This window comes from Cephus cinctus, unplaced genomic scaffold, assembly GCF_000341935.2.
Source record: "Cephus cinctus unplaced genomic scaffold, Ccin1 Ccin1_scaffold0378, whole genome shotgun sequence".
NCBI lineage: Eukaryota > Metazoa > Arthropoda > Insecta > Hymenoptera > Cephidae > Cephus > Cephus cinctus.
The window spans coordinates 95,124-114,905 of record NW_014333067.1 but is presented as its reverse complement, the minus strand read 5'-3'; the positions used below and the strand labels follow the sequence as shown (position 1 = coordinate 114,905).

At 37.5% G+C, this 19,782-nt stretch overlaps 2 protein-coding genes across 7 annotated transcripts; one reads left to right on the top strand and one right to left on the bottom strand.

Moving 5' to 3' along the window:
* The first annotated feature begins 188 nt into the window (after positions 1–188).
* On the top strand, positions 189–13,055 carry LOC107267239 (serine-rich adhesin for platelets). The gene is made up of 6 exons (XM_025084469.1): positions 189–281; positions 1,985–5,210; positions 6,393–7,379; positions 7,502–8,059; positions 10,081–10,166; positions 11,944–13,055. The coding sequence occupies exons 1-5, from the start codon at positions 204–206 to the stop codon at positions 10,131–10,133; spliced, it is 4,902 nt and encodes a 1,633-aa protein (XP_024940237.1). The 5' UTR covers positions 189–203; the 3' UTR covers positions 10,134–10,166; positions 11,944–13,055.
* LOC107267248 (ATP-binding cassette sub-family B member 8, mitochondrial) lies at positions 11,101–19,758 on the bottom strand. 6 transcript variants are annotated; one of them, XM_015738698.1, is made up of 10 exons: positions 19,466–19,755; positions 18,670–18,988; positions 18,413–18,595; positions 17,113–17,526; positions 16,415–16,726; positions 16,017–16,240; positions 15,750–15,924; positions 13,721–13,899; positions 13,111–13,258; positions 11,101–11,381 (listed from the first exon to the last, which is right to left on the bottom strand). In XM_015738698.1, the coding sequence occupies exons 1-10, from the start codon at positions 19,525–19,527 to the stop codon at positions 11,289–11,291; spliced, it is 2,109 nt and encodes a 702-aa protein (XP_015594184.1). In that variant the 5' UTR covers positions 19,528–19,755; the 3' UTR covers positions 11,101–11,288. The 6 variants fall into 6 exon arrangements, 5 of the variants coding, with proteins under 5 accessions (XP_015594184.1, XP_015594186.1, XP_024940231.1 ...); XM_015738700.2 differs by having other exon boundaries at positions 18,426–18,595; positions 18,909–18,988; positions 19,466–19,512; XM_025084463.1 differs by having other exon boundaries at positions 18,909–18,988; positions 19,466–19,510.
* Between the last annotated feature and the right edge of the window lie 24 nt (positions 19,759–19,782).

Sequence of the window (19,782 nt, the reverse complement as noted above, 5' to 3'; positions counted from 1 at the left end):
CATTTATTGAACGTTTCTTGAAAAACATTGATGTCAAGTAATCATGAGGCGCATGTTTTGTTTACTTTTGAGCACGTTCCTGATACACGAATCCTGAACTCGTGACACGATAATACCGTGATTTTGTTATCGCATAAAAATTACAAGTGCAGCAGGTGAGGTATAATTATTAGTTAGTCTCAGTTTGAGTTCGACGTTCAACTATGAAGAGCCCCCAAAAATACATGTTCCTGGGAGGCGTATTTATCTTTTGCGCCGTCCTACCTGCTGTACTCGGAGATGTAAGTACATACGCGCATTCATTACTAAGTGGAATCTTATGATAAATTATTTAATTTTTTCTTTAGTTGAGTACTAATATTTATGTAATTATTCATATTTTGTCGTACGTACGTGTGCTCTTTTAAAACGGGGTCTCTGGTTTGCAGCAGTGAAAAATAGGAATAATTTGGGAATGTTTTTAGAGAAAATCGAACAACGGGCCGGCTTCAAATTGCACACGTGTCGTTATTAATATTTACAGTACTCTCTCGTTATAAGCGAACATTAAGGCGATTAGGGAAATAGGATTCTAAGAAAGTCGTCGCTTGAGCGTTCTCGCATTACTACGTGTCGGGCTCTCGGAGAAAAATGATAATGTATAATTCATATTGAATTATGAATTTAACGCGCCACGAACGCCCCGGACGTTGCTGGCACAGGGGAAAGGCGGGAGGGGTCGTGGAATCGAATGAAAATTTTAGAAATCATGTCGGTCACTATATATACCGGACATAATTTCTTAAAAATAGGTCATAATAAGCGATATGTCACTATAAGCGAAGTCATTGTATCCGAACTTTATTTCACAGTAGTTTATATGAAAACTAAACTTCGCACTGCAATTACGTCATATTAAGCGGTTGGTCAATATAGGCGGAGCCATAGTAAACGGATTATACTGTATAACTTTGAGAAAACGTGCAACTTAAATAACAACTGCAATCCTTTAAAATGCTATCCTTTAATGTTACAATTGTTCAACATAGTTGATGCACTAAATAATTCGGTATGTTGAATAAAGTGAAAGACTCATTAAACTATCAAAAATAAAATATGAAATAAATAAATAAGTATTTTCTGTGACCATAACATATTCGTTGCAACGCAAACAAATTATTTATATATCGTGATAGTTATATGGAAAAAAGATACGCAGCATTATTTTGTAACTCCTATACATTCATAATGAATCACGAAAACTTTCTGTGCCACCTACAAATTTAATTTACAAATTCAATAATTAATTTGCTTACATCAAATCCATTATACAATTTTTTTATTGACCTTAATAAGGTTTAAGATAATTAAAATGATTTACTCAATATTTCTATACTACCTTGCTTATCCTTAAGTTTGCACTATATAATGTCAGGTGATAGATGATGGAATCAAATTTAATTATGCCGGCCATATATGATACGGTCTACCGGAAAGGTGTACCTGCACAGGTATGCCTGTGCAGGTAAACCGGACGTCGGATATGTCTCCGGTGTACCGGAGCGGTCTTCAGTTTTTTCGCGATGGCATCGAACGAGGACGCACTGGCTTTGGTGAAGAAACAACTGACGCGACCTGCGCAGGCGACCGGAGTACATGCACAATTGCACACACGCACCGGTACATCGTACAGTGTCACTCGAAAAAATTGATTTTCGATCTTGCACCGGTCGCCTGTACAGGTTAAAAAACTGCACAGGTCTATTCCAACACACACTCCGGCCTACCGGCGCAGGCATACCTGTTCAGGTAGACCTCTCAGGTAGACCGTAGCGTGTATGGCCGGCATTAGCTATTTGATATCATTACCCTACTGCACCGATAAAAATATTACTATGACGCTACGTTGATATCCATTTAGTATTAATTTTAATGGAAGTATTAACTTATAGAAAATTCAAGCCATAAATAAATATTCTAAAAATATATGAACACCAATTTACAGTACGTAGGCAGCATCTACAGCGACTCCCCATATCCTCCACGAAAGCAACGTAACCGTCGCTCACCATATGGAACAACTTCGACATGCCCTAATACAAGACAATATTACGATGAAACTGAAGGTCGGTGCATCGGGATTCCTGGCGGAGGTACATTCGAATATGAGAATACAAAACAGAACTGTGCTAGAACCACAATCAAACCACATACATTCGATCCAAACCGTTACTATGTCTGTACAAAGCATAAAGTCATAATGGCCTCATGCACATCAACGCAGCATTTTGACACACGACTGAGAAGATGCACTATTAATAATGAAACACATAAGGCAACAACGAGTACAACAACTCAGCAACCAGAATACAATCATTTAGAGCTACCAGAATGCAAAAAACTAGGAAGATTTCCAGTACCGAACAACTGCACGTTATTTTACATGTGTAATATACATTGTCAGGAGATGTATCAAACTGTTCACGCATGTCCACCACCAACTGGCTACGATCCAATTACTAGAATATGCACATACAGAGAAACATGTAATCAAAAGGAAACAACAAGCAGTGAATCTTTGAGAACCAGCACATCAACCAGCTTTCCCGAGCCATCAACTAACTCATCAACCACCGACTCCAGCACATCCGTTTCATTAATGGAACCAACCAGCGCTAGGACGAGCTCTTCTGACGCTTCTACGGGCTCATCTAGCACTAGCGCCAGCTCTTCCAATGCATCGGGGGAATCAATGAGTGATAGCACTAGTCCTTCTGCTTCATCCACGGAACAATCTAGCGCTTCTGACACATCGACGGAACAATCTAGCACTAGCGCAAGCTCCTCCAACGCAGCGGCGGAATCAATGAGCGATAGCACTAGTCCTTCTGGTTCGTCCACGGAACAATCTAGCGCTAGCACCAGTCCTTCTGCTTCATCCCCGGAACAATCTAGCGCTACTGACACATCGACGGAACAATCTAGCACTAGCGCAAGCTCCTCCAACGCAGCGGCGGAATCAATGAGCGATAGCACTAGTCCTTCTGGTTCGTCCACGGAACAATCTAGCGCTAGCACCAGTCCTTCTGCTTCATCCCCGGAACAATCTAGCGCTACTGACACATCGACGGAACAATCTAGCACTAGCGCAAGCTCCTCCAACGCAGCGGCGGAATCAATGAGCGATAGCACTAGTCCTTCTGGTTCGTCCACGGAACAATCTAGCGCTAGCACCAGTCCTTCTGCTTCATCCCCGGAACAATCTAGCGCTACTGACACATCGACGGAACAATCTAGCACTAGCGCAAGCTCCTCCAACGCAGCGGCGGAATCAATGAGCGATAGCACTAGTCCTTCTGGTTCGTCCACGGAACAATCTAGCGCTAGCACCAGTCCTTCTGCTTCATCCCCGGAACAATCTAGCGCTACTGACACATCGACGGAACAATCTAGCACTAGCGCAAGCTCCTCCAACGCAGCGGCGGAATCAATGAGCGATAGCACTAGTCCTTCTGGTTCGTCCACGGAACAATCTAGCGCTAGCACCAGTCCTTCTGCTTCATCCCCGGAACAATCTAGCGCTACTGACACATCGACGGAACAATCTAGCACTAGCGCAAGCTCCTCCAACGCAGCGGCGGAATCAATGAGCGATAGCACTAGTCCTTCTGGTTCGTCCACGGAACAATCTAGCGCTAGCACCAGTCCTTCTGCTTCATCCCCGGAACAATCTAGCGCTACTGACACATCGACGGAACAATCTAGCACTAGCGCAAGCTCCTCCAACGCAGCGGCGGAATCAATGAGCGATAGCACTAGTCCTTCTGGTTCGTCCACGGAACAATCTAGCGCTAGCACCAGTCCTTCTGCTTCATCCCCGGAACAATCTAGCGCTACTGACACATCGACGGAACAATCTAGCACTAGCGCAAGCTCCTCCAACGCAGCGGCGGAATCAATGAGCGATAGCACTAGTCCTTCTGGTTCGTCCACGGAACAATCTAGCGCTAGCACCAGTCCTTCTGCTTCATCCCCGGAACAATCTAGCGCTACTGACACATCGACGGAACAATCTAGCACTAGCGCAAGCTCCTCCAACGCAGCGGCGGAATCAATGAGCGATAGCACTAGTCCTTCTGGTTCGTCCACGGAACAATCTAGCGCTAGCACCAGTCCTTCTGCTTCATCCCCGGAACAATCTAGCGCTACTGACACATCGACGGAACAATCTAGCACTAGCGCAAGCTCCTCCAACGCAGCGGCGGAATCAATGAGCGATAGCACTAGTCCTTCTGGTTCGTCCACGGAACAATCTAGCGCTAGCACCAGTCCTTCTGCTTCATCCCCGGAACAATCTAGCGCTACTGACACATCGACGGAACAATCTAGCACTAGCGCAAGCTCCTCCAACGCAGCGGCGGAATCAATGAGCGATAGCACTAGTCCTTCTGGTTCGTCCACGGAACAATCTAGCGCTAGCACCAGTCCTTCTGCTTCATCCCCGGAACAATCTAGCGCTACTGACACATCGACGGAACAATCTAGCACTAGCGCAAGCTCCTCCAACGCAGCGGCGGAATCAATGAGCGATAGCACTAGTCCTTCTGGTTCGTCCACGGAACAATCTAGCGCTAGCACCAGTCCTTCTGCTTCATCCCCGGAACAATCTAGCGCTACTGACACATCGACGGAACAATCTAGCACTAGCGCAAGCTCCTCCAACGCAGCGGCGGAATCAATGAGCGATAGCACTAGTCCTTCTGGTTCGTCCACGGAACAATCTAGCGCTAGCACCAGTCCTTCTGCTTCATCCCCGGAACAATCTAGCGCTACTGACACATCGACGGAACAATCTAGCACTAGCGCAAGCTCCTCCAACGCAGCGGCGGAATCAATGAGCGATAGCACTAGTCCTTCTGGTTCGTCCACGGAACAATCTAGCGCTAGCACCAGTCCTTCTGCTTCATCCCCGGAACAATCTAGCGCTACTGACACATCGACGGAACAATCTAGCACTAGCGCAAGCTCCTCCAACGCAGCGGCGGAATCAATGAGCGATAGCACTAGTCCTTCTGGTTCGTCCACGGAACAATCTAGCGCTAGCACCAGTCCTTCTGCTTCATCCCCGGAACAATCTAGCGCTACTGACACATCGACGGAACAATCTAGCACTAGCGCAAGCTCCTCCAACGCAGCGGCGGAATCAATGAGCGATAGCACTAGTCCTTCTGGTTCTTCCACAGAACAATCTAGCGCTAGCACCAGTCCTTCTGTTTCATCCACGGAACAATCTAGAGGTACTGACACATCGACGGAACAATCTAGCACTAGCGCAAGCTCCTCCAACGAAGCGGCGGAATCAATGAGCGATAGCACTAGTCCTTCTGCTTCATCCACGGAACAATCTAGAGGTACTGACACATCGACGGAACAATCTAGCACTAGCGCAAGCTCCTCCAACGAAGCGGCGGAATCAATGAGCGATAGCACTAGTCCTTCTGCTTCATCCACGGAACAATCTAGAGGTACTGACACATCGACGGAACAATCTAGCACTAGCGCAAGCTCCTCCAACGAAGCGGCGGAATCAATGAGCGATAGCACTAGTCCTTCTGCTTCATCCACGGAACAATCTAGAGGTACTGACACATCGACGGAACAATCTAGCACTAGCGCAAGCTCCTCCAACGAAGCGGCGGAATCAATGAGCGATAGCACTAGTCCTTCTGCTTCATCCACGGAACAATCTAGAGGTACTGACACATCGACGGAACAATCTAGCACTAGCGCAAGCTCCTCCAACGAAGCGGCGGAATCAATGAGCGATAGCACTAGTCCTTCTGCTTCATCCACGGAACAATCTAGAGGTACTGACACATCGACGGAACAATCTAGCACTAGCGCAAGCTCCTCCAACGAAGCGGCGGAATCAATGAGCGATAGCACTAGTCCTTCTGCTTCATCCACGGAACAATCTAGAGGTACTGACACATCGACGGAACAATCTAGCACTAGCGCAAGCTCCTCCAACGCAGCGGCGGAATCAATGAGCGATAGCACTAGTCCTTCTGCTTCATCCACGGAACAATCTAGAGGTACTGACACATCGACGGAACAATCTAGCACTAGCGCAAGCTCCTCCAACGAAGCGGCGGAATCAATGAGCGATAGCACTAGTCCTTCTGCTTCATCCACGGAACAATCTAGAGGTACTGACACATCGACGGAACAATCTAGCACTAGCGCAAGCTCCTCCAACGAAGCGGCGGAATCAATGAGCGATAGCACTAGTCCTTCTGCTTCATCCACGGAACAATCTAGAGGTACTGACACATCGACGGAACAATCTAGCACTAGCGCAAGCTCCTCCAACGAAGCGGCGGAATCAATGAGCGATAGCACTAGTCCTTCTGCTTCATCCACGGAACAATCTAGCGCTACTGACACATCGACGGAACAATCTAGCACTAGCTCAAGCTCCTCCAACGCAGCGGCGGAATCAATGAGTGATAGCACCAGTCCTTCTGCTTCATCCACGGAACAATCTAGCGCTACTGATACATCGACGGAACAATCTAGCACTAGCTCAAGCTCCTCCAACGCAGCGGCGGAATCAATGAGTGATAGCACCAGTCCTTCTGCTTCATCCACGGAACAATCTAGCGCTACTGATACATCGACGGAACAATCTAGCACTAGCTCAAGCTCCTCCAACGCAGCGGCGGAATCAATGAGTGATAGCACCAGTCCTTCTGCTTCATCCACGGAACAATCTAGCGCTACTGATACATCGACGGAACAATCTAGCACTAGCTCAAGCTCCTCCAACGCAGCGGCGGAATCAATGAGTGATAGCACCAGTCCTTCTGCTTCATCCACGGAACAATCTAGCGCTACTGATACATCGACGGAACAATCTAGCACTAGCTCAAGCTCCTCCAACGCAGCGGCGGAATCAATGAGTGATAGCACCAGTCCTTCTGCTTCATCCACGGAACAATCTAGCGCTACTGATACATCGACGGAACAATCTAGCACTAGCTCAAGCTCCTCCAACGCAGCGGCGGAATCAATGAGTGATAGCACCAGTCCTTCTGCTTCATCCACGGAACAATCTAGCGCTACTGATACATCGACGGAACAATCTAGCACTAGCTCAAGCTCCTCCAACGCAGCGGCGGAATCAATGAGTGATAGCACCAGTCCTTCTGCTTCATCCACGGAACAATCTAGCGCTACTGATACATCGACGGAACAATCTAGCACTAGCTCAAGCTCCTCCAACGCAGCGGCGGAATCAATGAGTGATAGCACCAGTCCTTCTGCTTCATCCACGGAACAATCTAGTGCTAGCACCAACCCTTCTTCTTTATCCACGGAAGAATCTAGCGCTAGCGACGGTAAGTATTATTAATTATCTTTTATTCATTGATATATATTATTTTGCCGTAATTGAATCCGTTTTGCTGTAAGGAATTCCTTCCTGGATCTGACAAGTGTTCTTTTTTTTTTCTAATTACAGATGTGTGTTCTAGTGTAGGTGCTTTCAGGGTACCGAATAGCTGCTCTTTATACTACGTGTGTGATCCAGATTATAATGGTGGTTTCGTGAAAAGTAAAATCATGTCTTGTCCCTCTTGTTTACGGTTTAATCAGCAGTTAGGAAGATGCGATTATGCGCTTAATGTTCCTGAATGTTCAGATGGTTTGAGTGAGTTCCGGAACTGTACTGGAGTTGGTACTTTCCGCGATACTGTAGACTTGCGAACATATTACACGTGTTCCCAATCATCCGAGGGCCTAATATTATCTTCGAGTATTTGTTCGGGAGATTTGATCTATAATCCTGAAACATTGTGTTGTGATATTGCTGCAAATATAAAAAATCCTCTTCCTCATCCAGCTGGTCAGTGTACAGAGGCTGGATTCTTTGCGGATCCTTACCATTGTGACAAATATTACACATGTGCTGTAATGGATAAACAGTATGATTTAGAGAAAGTAGAATGGTCTTGCCCTGATGGAGAGTTTTTCAGTGAAGATGGGGGTTACTGTGGCGATCGAACAGAAATGGATGAATGTAAGTACGAAAATCACATCTACCTCGCTAAATTAAATGAGCTAGGGAATTTATGGCTTACGCTCCCATAGCCTATTATTGTGTACATCGTATTTATTTTCATGGAAGCTTTTCTCTTTCTTACTTGAGCATTATGGGAGAACAGAAAAAGCTATTTCTATGGCTGAGTTGTCACACGGACAAGGCTGCAAGCGAGGAAGCTTCTCACCCAAAAATCTTTTCACTGAATGTATAAAATTAGTGTCTTCCCATAAAATGTTTTTCCCCATCAAGGCGAATTTTTTAATTATTTTTCAGAAAATATATAAAATATAACTGAATCTCGAATATAAAGCCTACAATACAGTCATGGCAGCCCATAGAGGAACTGATCTTTACCGTTCCCTATCCAACGCTTATCGTAATGTTGCATAGAGTCACGGATGAAATAAAAAAAACACGCAGGAATAGATTTACTTGTATCAGGTATACAAAATATTACTGGGAATTGTTCTTGTATAGCTAATTACAATATTTTCGGGTGCGAAATTTCCTCGGTTCCAGCCTCGTCCGTACACTGTAAAAACAATTGTTAATTTACTGTAACAAGTAGTGCGAAATTTACAAAACCGGTATGCGAAATAATCATTTGTATAATACGCATTACAAAATTAATAATAGTAGGGTAAATTTATATGTACTTGATGATACATTTTTTAAAGTTTTCTGAAAATTCACGTAACCTGTTTAACATTTCGGTTGCTACATAAAAAAATTGTAAAATTAAAATCCGGTTTCTAATATTCATTGACCCGTTCGAAAATTTATATGCAGAACTTGAACATTTATATAAAAATTACAAGTTCACTCCTACCGAATTTTCAGATACAATACTTGAAAGACTGGGTACGAGTCTAAATGAAATTTCTGTGGGATGCATACTACAAAATCACAGCATAATGGTTTTTTCTTCAAAGACGCATGGAATTATTAGTACGCTTGTATTGGAAAAATTTAAGCTCACCTGGTGAAATTCGAAATTCGCGTAGTAAAATTACGGATTGCCACTGAATATTACGTTATTCGGATTGTAATATGGTTGTTAGATCGAGAAAAACACAATAAAAATAGTGCTGCTTATCAAAGAAGATTGCCTTTGTCTATTCAAAGGGACGCATTGAGCGCTTGAACAGTGTAATCAAAATAATTGAATAGTTAATTTCTCTATTTTTGCACCCGATGCATCTCATATCTTATTTACTTACAAAGAATTGGCAAGTAGTCCATAGCGTAGTGGATAGCGTGCATACGGTTTTAGTCGTTCGGTCGCTGGTTTGAATCCTGAGTAGGATGGAGAATGTAATTTGAAGAAATAATTAAATAGACCAATCTAACAACAAGCCCAAGATAGTAAATGACACTCTAGACGAAATATTATATATATTAAAAAATTTTGTTTTAATATTGCAACTTCGGCTTTTTGGGTTCAACAGAGGGTCAATAAATTTTACTCGAGATGTATTCGAAATTTATAAACGGCATAGGAAATAAAAAAAGTACAGAACGTCTACTAATTTTCTTGCATCTTATTCATAAAATATTACGAGGACATAGTACATTTCTAGTACCTTGTATCAGTAAATATACAAATATCTTCATTATTTTTCAGTAATGCTACTTTTAATATCTAATTCAAATGGATAAGATATTTATGGTACGGTATATGAATAAAAATTTCTAGTTCGGATTTGTAATTCTCTAGTAAATTTTTTGAACAGTATATGACAACTCATCCATGTATGTAACCTCTTCGATTCTTTCTCCCTTACTCCCTAACATTTCTCTATATTAAAATGCTAAATAGTTCAATATATGACTACCTTTCTATAAGAAATCTCATTCACTGTATTTGTATAAAATTGGTCTTGTGCAATTGATACCTGACTAATGTATGATTTTCGTAAATAATTATTCGAAATAGAATCTTCCCCTCACATAATTTAACTATTTGATCTCTCAATGTAAAAATAATTATTTTTCAGTTTCAGGAATTTCGGGCAATCCACCATGTCATAATCCTGAAAAGATTTATTAAAAATAAAGTCTCTACGCTTTATTATTAAATTTGGTAAGCATTGTGATATTTTTGACTAGCTTCTATAGTATACTTTAATATTGTGTTATGTCCAACTCACATAAAAGTAATTAAGGGAACTGGAAAATGCAAACGGCCATCTTGAATGTATATTAGGAAAATCGTTAATTACATGAAATTGATGAATTATCTTCATCGAACTCAGATGGAGACAGATTTGTATAAGATCCATAATTACTAAAATGATACTTTCATAAGAATTAATTGCGAAATAAAGGAATGAGGTGAATGCAAAATATTTGCACGATCACCTTTCATGTCAAAAAAATGCATTCATCTCATTTATTTATTTCACAATTATTCCGCATAAATGTATCATTCAAATAACAGTGCAGCTTGCAAGAATCTACGTGCAATGCGTTTGCCTGATAATTTGTTGTTACATTCTTATAAATTATTATATTTCATTTTGAGATTACAAAATCTACTCTCCAGTCCATTGCACTAAGCAGAGTAACACCGATGAAAAGGATGTCATCAATAAATTCATAAAATCGTATACATGTGTACTTTAGTACATACGCTAGGGGTCATACTGTCTCGACGAGAGGTTCCTGATTTTTCCTTTTGGAAACGATTTTTGATTATATTTAAAGTCTTGAAAAATTTGGTACCTTGAAATCTTTTAGAGCAATAAATTATTAAACATGTTTAAACAAAAAATAACAGATTTTCTCGATTCGATATGGTTATCTATCGTCTCATAATTTGCAGAAAATCTTTATATTGTGACTCCTCCGGGGTCGACACAGAATGACCTCTAACGTGTGACTACTTATCGATCTGCATTAATGAAACATACATTTTTGTTTTTATTGCATCCAACCTTCAACATAGCTAGTCGCATGCTAAACTTTATTCCCATATTCAGACATAATTCCAGAAATGACTTAGCAGTAACATGACATTGGCATTTATATACATTTTATTATTCCAAACACCTTGTGTTTATTACTCATATATACATACAAGATGTCTTATAATTTATAACAAATGTATCTAAGAATTTCATCGATGAATCGTTGAAATATTGCTTGTTTGTATGATTCGCTTCGTGATTAGGTATTCAATGTCACAGTTTCTTTCTGGCTTCTATCAATTATGCTGATTCTCGTTATTTTTTCCTTGTTGATTAATCAAGTTGTAGTACGACCCCTTCCTTTTAATCAGTTCAGTATGTGTACCCATCTACACAAAATAAAATCTTTGTTCAAAAAATAAATTATTTAATATTACTACTACTTTTGTTTGCAAAACTCTATAACAGTAATAAAGAAACTATTATTACAACCGATCGTATATATAAATGTATCTGAGCATACGATGAGATAAGGAAAAAAAAAATTGATTCTAAATAATATAAATACATATAACGTGTTTAAAACATGCTGATCTTTCTGAATCGAAGACAGAAGTGTACATTTTTGTTGCCTTCTAATAATTAAAATCAAGGGCAGAAAACTCAGAGAACGCATATCTACGTTTCTGCCGATACCTCGCTCTGAATAACCAACTTTAAGCGGCTCTAGCTTGAAAACTAAGCACTTCCCAACAAAAAGAAGAACATTTTCATGATCAGCAATGCGCCTCGTACATCGCTGTACCCCGTTAGTAAGGCAATTTAGGGACACCCTGTATATACAGGGGATCTTGTTGGAAGTGTATGTATTGTACATACACACCCACATACATAATATAAAAACAGAGTATTTTTCGGACTTTTGATATTAATATTTATATTTTTGTTTAGATTTTCACACCGCGCGATGTAAGTACTGGCTGAACAAGAATCCCGACCACATTGCTACGATTCACAGCAACCGCGAGGGAACCTAGTTTTATAAAAGCTTGGCGAGGACTACGATTCCGTTTTATAACATCATACATAGTTTACAAAATTACAAACTAATTAGACGGGAGTTATCAGTTCATGGTTCCACAGAATACATATTCATCTTTTAACTATTTATGTGATGAAGATGAGCGTAACGCAGCATTATCCGCATAATACGTAAAATAAATAATACTGGGTAACAAATTGCAACGAATAATGTAACTTCGTCGACTTGTGGTGATAGTCCTGAACAAGTATTCAGAAATGTACATAAAATTAGTATATGTGTATAGACATACATAAATACCAACACCGTGTAACAAAGGTCTTATTAGGATTTACTACTCAGCACATCGAATAAGGAATAATGTCATAAGGCTTCATTAACCCCTTGAGTGTCAGGGACGTCTGCAGAACTTTAGACTGCCAGTGGCAAGGACGTCTATCTACAGACGTCTTTTTAAAAAAGAGTGTTATCTATTAGTGCTATTTTCACGAAACATGTTATCTAACACTCTTCGGGGTTGATGAATTCATATCTGATGTCAAAATTATCATATTCGAAAACATGAAGAAAAATTTGATTTGCATGAAAACGATAACATTTATTTTCAATAATCTGACAGCTTTCTAAACTGATTGCTACCATACTGGAGCCACCATTTTGAATTCGAAAATTTGAATCAAAGAACTGGATTCAACAACCCGAAAAACCCTTTAGAATTAATACCTAAAATAATTTGATAATTTTACTATCAAGACTACTTTTGGCCACATTTTTTTTTGACACTCAATGGGTTAATATCTCCAGCAAATACAAAGTAACAGTTAAATATCATCAATGTTATAATTTTTTACTGGAGCAAATATAAGTTACATAAAGTAGTTGTCTTAAAACTATTAAATGTCTGAGTAGCAAATTGTATCAGCGCTCATATGTAATCGATAGTTTATGTTTGCTAGGACTATTGAGCAGGCTTGAATATAAAATGTTGGAAATATAGGATTCGCGATAAGTATATTATATATTTAATAGTGGAAAGCAATTCGTTATTTCAGATTTTACCAAAAAAATCATCTTACCTCCACAATAACACCGTTTTGTAACACTACTATGATATCAGCAGCTTTAACGGTACTTAATCGATGGGCTATAACTAAAACAGTACGGCCTTTTGCTGCATTCTCCAATGCTTTTTGGACGACTCTTTCGCTTTTGTAGTCCAGAGCGCTGCAAGTGATTTTATAAATTAAATTAAATTATAATCATCGTCGACTTTTCAAAGATAGATCATACTTTTTATAGCTAAGCATTTTTCTTCGTTGCATCCAATCAACATGTTCCTGACTATCATATCAATTGCAAAATAAAATCATGATAACGTGATATTATCATATTATAAATTAACTGACTAGCACGTATTATATAAACCATAATATCTCTGACTGTACTTTAAAACTAAACTTTGTTGTGGCAGAAGTGCATCAGGTAAGTATTTGACATTACGCAGATTCAATGTCAGATAAGTTGTATGAATTTAATGCTTGACGACTCAAAGACACGATTGTATAATACGTTACACATAAACTGTAAATTTTACAGAAACTCAAGAGCAGCACAAAGACACGTTTTCAAAAAGAAAATATGTCAAATGTGCACAATTGATATATACGTTTTTGTTCAATTGCTCACCTAGTAGCTTCATCCAGAATCAGTATAGATGGTTTCTTCAGCAATGTTCTGGCAATGGCGACTCTTTGTTTCTGCCCACCGGAAAGCTGTGCACCTTTTTCACCAACAAGAGTATCATAGCCATTTGGGAAGTTCATAATAAATTCATGAGCATTTGCTTCTTTTGCTGATTCCATTACCTAAGCAAATACATAGATTAAAATGTGTACAATATAAAGCAGGAGATGTGACACTACTCTAATTTCATAAAACACAGAGCAGTTTATCTGAGCGTCACTGGTAGCTATTAGGAATTTGTATTCCTATAGATAAATGTTTTATATAAAAATTGTGCAAAATAAGCAAAATGCATTTTTTGCAGCAACCATTTCTTTAGAAATATTAGCATTATCTTAATATTTTTTAATAGACTCTAATATTGTTGATTGGCTGAAATTATTACGCATCTCAAAATGAAAAAAAAGAGACATGACATCTAATTAAATATTACTTTCATCAGGCATTTTTAAAGTACCATAAAGAGCAGGTAACATATCGCATTACAGCCGTCGGTTGATTCGAATTTATTGCGTTTTCCTTTTGCAGTGCGATGCACAATATGACATGTAATTTATAGTACTATTATTGACTCAAGTATTTACCAAGACAACACATACTATCCAAAAGTCACTTTTAAGACGTCAGAAGTTGTCTTTTAGACATTTTTATGATGACTTTGCGATTTACATGTTGACTAGATAATTATAGATGGATGATTTCATTTTAATATGCACTTGCAGTTAATACAGCCATCCCCCGACTTACGTCGTCATTTCGTAGTTCAATTGTTCGGCTGATCTACTTTTCGCTCTTTCCAAACACTCCGTATCAAAACGCGCAAATATGTTTGAACGCGTACCCTACGAATACATATATACCCGAGTGCTCTGATTGAAAATATTTTTACGCGCGAGTAGAAGTGATATGTCAACTAAAGAGATTCGGTGATAATACATAATCCAAGTTAAAATTATAAAATTGTGCATTTTTTGTATATAATCGACAACACCAAAATCTTCGCCTATGCAAAATTTGAATATCATTTACCGTACTGTTTTTGAGATATAAAAAGTCTAAGCGTGTCAATTTTCACTATACAGGGTGTCCCGGCATTGGTGAATTTCCTCTCGAGGCTGAAGAGGGTGTAGAATTTTACCACTCATTAAGAAATTATTAACGATTGAAGTTTCAGAATAATAAATATGTTAAGTTGATTATTGAATATTGAGTTGAATACAATCGATTCGCGAAGCGGAGCCGCACTGTGATTGGTCAACTTCAAACGTTAATAACTTCTTAATGAGTGATAAAATTCTACAATTGAAAAGGAAGTTTCGGTTCCAAATTCTACCCCCTTTTCATCCCTACCCTATGAGATATACTCAACCTATGTATAAAAATGAATAACATCAAAATTCAATATCTTCATTTTTCGTACAGTATAATATAATAATTTTGGACTCGAATGTTGTGGTTATCTTATATTGTTTATCACCCATATATTTTTTAACTTAAAATTTTGGAATCTTTCTTTTACTCCCTGTTTAACCCATGCTTCCCCATTACTATTATGATTATTATTACCGAACCACTTTAACTCTGCATAATTTCATTTTCTTACATTTAAAAAATTGTAATTTTATATTCTGTTTACTTTTATCCTTAACTCTACTATCGCTTTGACAATGGACTCATCTGTGCCAAGATCGTTATTGGTAAGATTAATTGTTTAAAACCAACCTCCTATTTTATTACGACGTTATACAACAAAGAATTTTTTCTCGAATTACGTCCTTGTGGCTAACATCGTCGATCACGGAGTCAATTACAACATAACTTCGGGGTATGACTGTAATTGATAACATTAATACACAAAAGTTACAAGTACTACTTTGGAATGAAATAGATAATTTAGGAATTAATAAAAACATTGCTACATGCCAAAATTTTGGTTGAAAAGGGCAAGATCAAAGATATATAATAAATTTACCTCTTCATCTGTAGCATCAGGTTTCCCATATCTGATATTCTCCATAACACTAGTTGCAAAGAGTATAGGTTCTTGATTAATATAGCCTAAAACATCACCCCGCAAATAACTAGAATTTAAAGTTCTGATGTCTATACCGTCGATCGTAATAGCACCCTTATCAATATCGTACAGCCTAAAAATAATATGTTATATTAAAATGATCATTTTTATATGCTACACTTATATTTTGCGTTTAACGATGAAACAATACAATTATATATATACCTTTCAAGTAATGCAGCTACAGTTGATTTTCCGTTTCCACTTGAACCGACAATAGCAATCATTTTTCCAGCAGGAATATTTAAATTAAAATCTTTTAAAATTGGATGATCTGTTCTGGTGGGATAGCTGAATGTTACGTCTTTGAAAACTATATTCCCACGGAAGGATCGATCTTTGATTATTTCGCCACCAACCATTAGCGATGTTGGTTGCAACTCTAGATACTGTACAGAAACATTTAGTTAAATATTTTGCTGCATCAATTATAAGAAAAGTTGGATATAACTAATAAGTAACTAATCGTAGTAGGAAATGTGTAAATATGTATGTTATAGAGAAGAAATAAAAATTGATAGAGGAACAGATAATGAGATAAGACACACATATGTAGAATTTACCTCAAATACTCTCGAACCAGCACTTATACCTCTGACATAGGTGCCAAATAACAAGGACAATTGCGTAAGGGATCTTTGTATGGTTTGAGTGGCCATCAGAAAAGCCATCAAATCTCCTGAGCTTAATTGACCAGTGGAAATTAAGTGCCCACCAAAGTATAACGTAGAAAGTACAATTCCATTAAGAAACAAATTAGTTCCTGCTTGAAAGAGACCAATACCAAGCCCCAATTGTTCCTGTAGCTGCGAAGCCAATTCAATCTCGTGAGAAAACATTTCAATTTCTCTCTCTTCAGCAGCAAAGGCTCGTACCTAAATCAAGAAAGCATATACCTTTTAATCATGGCGACAGATATTATAATAGCATTTTAGTCAATATAATAAACAAAGGTATCTGAAATCAGAATTATTTAAATATCTTATTGGCAAAGGATTACTAATATTAGCTGACATGTTACATATTTCTTTTAATTTGCATTGTAATAAAAACTAGTTTTATATAATGATTCTATAATAGAGTTGTTACTCTTATAACCAAATAACGCAGGTCGAACCTGTGGAAATATGATTTTTTTTTTAATTCGCTAAATAATTAAGAGTATAAACTACGTATATTGGATTTCCATTTCCAAATGAACAAAGTATAATAATATAAGAGTATTCAGTGTACCAGTGACGTCAGTGGTAGAAGAGATTACCGTACGTATGTTGCTAATTGCTTCTTCACACACGGCTGTTGACTTTGCAGTTTGATTTTGGGCATCTTTTGATAATTTTCTCAAACTGCTGCCAAGAATCGTGCCGACAAGTATCACTGTTGGCACGCAAATTACCATAAAACCAGTGAGCTGTGGTGATATCACTGTTATAGAAATGACACAACCCACTATCTGTGTCATGCACCTTAATCCTTGTGAAATACACATCTTGAATGCACTCTTAAAATCCTGTATGTCACTAGTTAATCGATTAACTATTTCTCCGGTGCGATTTTTATCGAAAAAGGCTATGTCTTGCATAATTATTGATTTAAATAAATTTTGCCGAAGCCTCATTGCAATTCTCTCCCCAACTCCAGAAAGCGTATAAATATACACGAAAGAAAAAACAGCCTGTAAAAAAAATTATTCTGAACATATGTATACAGTATGGTAGTTTGTACTAAGAATTAGGTGTTTCGCTTATTTATTTCAATTTAAACTACACGTTTATAAAAGTAAAACAAATAAATTGCAATTTTTTTCCACGAAAAAATTGTTGTTTACTGCTCAAAGTTCATTTTTTTGGTGCATGCAATTACATCAAATAAACTACAGTTATCAAAAATATTGTATTATAGAAACCATAACGAATTCAAAAACATCCTACATAATATTTTTATATCGTGAAAGCAAAGTTTTGATACTGTAAGCTGCTTGAACAATCATTTTATATTAGTTATAAATATACATGAAATTGATTAAATACGTAAAATAATTCAAGTACAATATTTTATATTTCTGGCGTTATAAATACTGTGAAACATTCTCCTATAATCAAAAATAGTTTTGGATGTAGATATTTGTTTACTTAAATATAATTAACACCAATCATTTATAATCTCACGTACAGTGTGCAAGAAAATCAATATATTGATTACAAAATTGATATGCTATAATTATAAAAACATTCATTTTTATACAGAAGCTTTATCTTTTTTTTTCATCAATGTGCATCAGTGAATGTTATAATTTTAGTTAATCCAATAGAATTTTAGTTATTTCCATTTTTGTTATAGCTATTTAAAGTAAAGTATTGAAGTCACCAAAACGTTTACTATCATTATAGCATCTACTTAAATGTTTATTTGAAATTCTCTGACTGATGATACGATAAGAAAATGCAAATTGCTTACGACGTTATACTATGCAAGCAGGCATATATACATATAAACAAAGTGCAATAAATGTTCTCATTGTTATTTAAAGTTGAATATTTAATATTGTATCATTTACATACTTGAGCTACATACATGCATGCCAACTTAAATGCAGGTTCAGACAGCTGCTTTAGAATGTTGATCATGGAATCATCATTGAAGCCATTACTTGAACCCTTTCGAGCAAATGTTGCTATTACATTAACCACCCCTCCAACGCATTGTGGTATCCATATATTCAAAATAGCAACTATGAATGCACTCTGTATAACAGAAAATTGTATTTATATACACATGTAAACTAAAACTTTAGATAATGTTTTCTGAAAAAACTTACTGTTATAGCAATTAATAACTCCCAAAAGTGTGGATAAAGATATCTTGAAAACGCTCGCCATTTAAAAGGCTGTTCCTGATTATCAGACTTTACGGATCCAATTGTTCGGTTTCTCTCACATATTGCACGATTGGTATATAATTTTGAAAAAAAAGTTGTTACTACTCCAAATCCCCCCAGACCAAATATTAAACATGTCCAGACTTTTGTTTCATTATTTCGTGTTTTAGTAAACTTACGAAGAGTTACACTAAACTCTCTTCTAACTCTATTAAGTATATGATTTCTTGGCTTTAGAGAGTATGGAAAGCACCTATCTCTGAAATTATATAATATTAATATTATTTTTTTGTAAAAAGAATATTCAATGCCTTTGATATTATTGCCATAATATATAGTAATAAATATCTGACTTAATCAGATGATACAAACTTATTCTTTAATCTTCTCTTTTAACTATATTTGTAAGAAATGGCAATGATATATTGAGATTCACTATAATGACTAAATAAAGAATTTTTAAATACATAAATGGATTATAGAAATCTATTTCAATGATCTAGAATATCACTCGTCTACTTTAAATAATGGAAAATTATCACTCACAATGGAATCATTTCCATATTAATTACTCGATACTATATCAATAAAGTAAAATACAATGTTCCAGACTGGCAAATATATTTTGAAACAAACATCTTTTGTTGATATTATATTTCTAACCTCAAAATTGTGAATGTAAAAGGATAAGTATAAAAAATAAAAAGTTCATAGAGAAAATAAACGTAAATGTTACCTGCTAATAACTACATTCTTTGCATAACATTTGTATGCAGTGACAAGACGTAAGATAGACATCTTATTTACTATTTATGACGTGACACGTCTTTCAGATAATTTATTATTAACCATTAATAAATTCAATTAAAAGCATGTGTTGAAATTTTAATCATAAATCTACATATCTTGAAGACCACAAGCACCGTACACCGATCCAAAACATTCCTTTAAATGTCAGGGAAACTCATTAGGAAATTAACCTTTACATGAATCTCTCAAGGGCAGTACATTGCAATGGATAGGACAGTACCATACACATTAAGGCAGATGATG

Excerpts from the sequence above, each read along its gene's own strand:
- LOC107267248 (XM_015738698.1), bottom strand. The coding sequence starts at position 19,527 with ATGTCTATCTTACGTCTTGTCACTGCATACAAATGTTATGCAAAGAAT. Across the intron at positions 18,989-19,465 it reads AAGAATGTAGTTATTAGCAG|AGATAGGTGCTTTCCATACT; the intron begins GTAACATTTACG and ends ATATAATTTCAG. Across the intron at positions 16,727-17,112 it reads CAATTAGCAACATACGTACG|GTACGAGCCTTTGCTGCTGA; the intron begins GTAATCTCTTCT and ends TTCTTGATTTAG.
- LOC107267239 (XM_025084469.1), top strand. The coding sequence starts at position 204 with ATGAAGAGCCCCCAAAAATACATGTTCCTGGGAGGCGTATTTATCTTT. Across the intron at positions 282-1,984 it reads TACCTGCTGTACTCGGAGAT|TACGTAGGCAGCATCTACAG; the intron begins GTAAGTACATAC and ends ACCAATTTACAG. Across the intron at positions 7,380-7,501 it reads AGAATCTAGCGCTAGCGACG|ATGTGTGTTCTAGTGTAGGT; the intron begins GTAAGTATTATT and ends TTCTAATTACAG.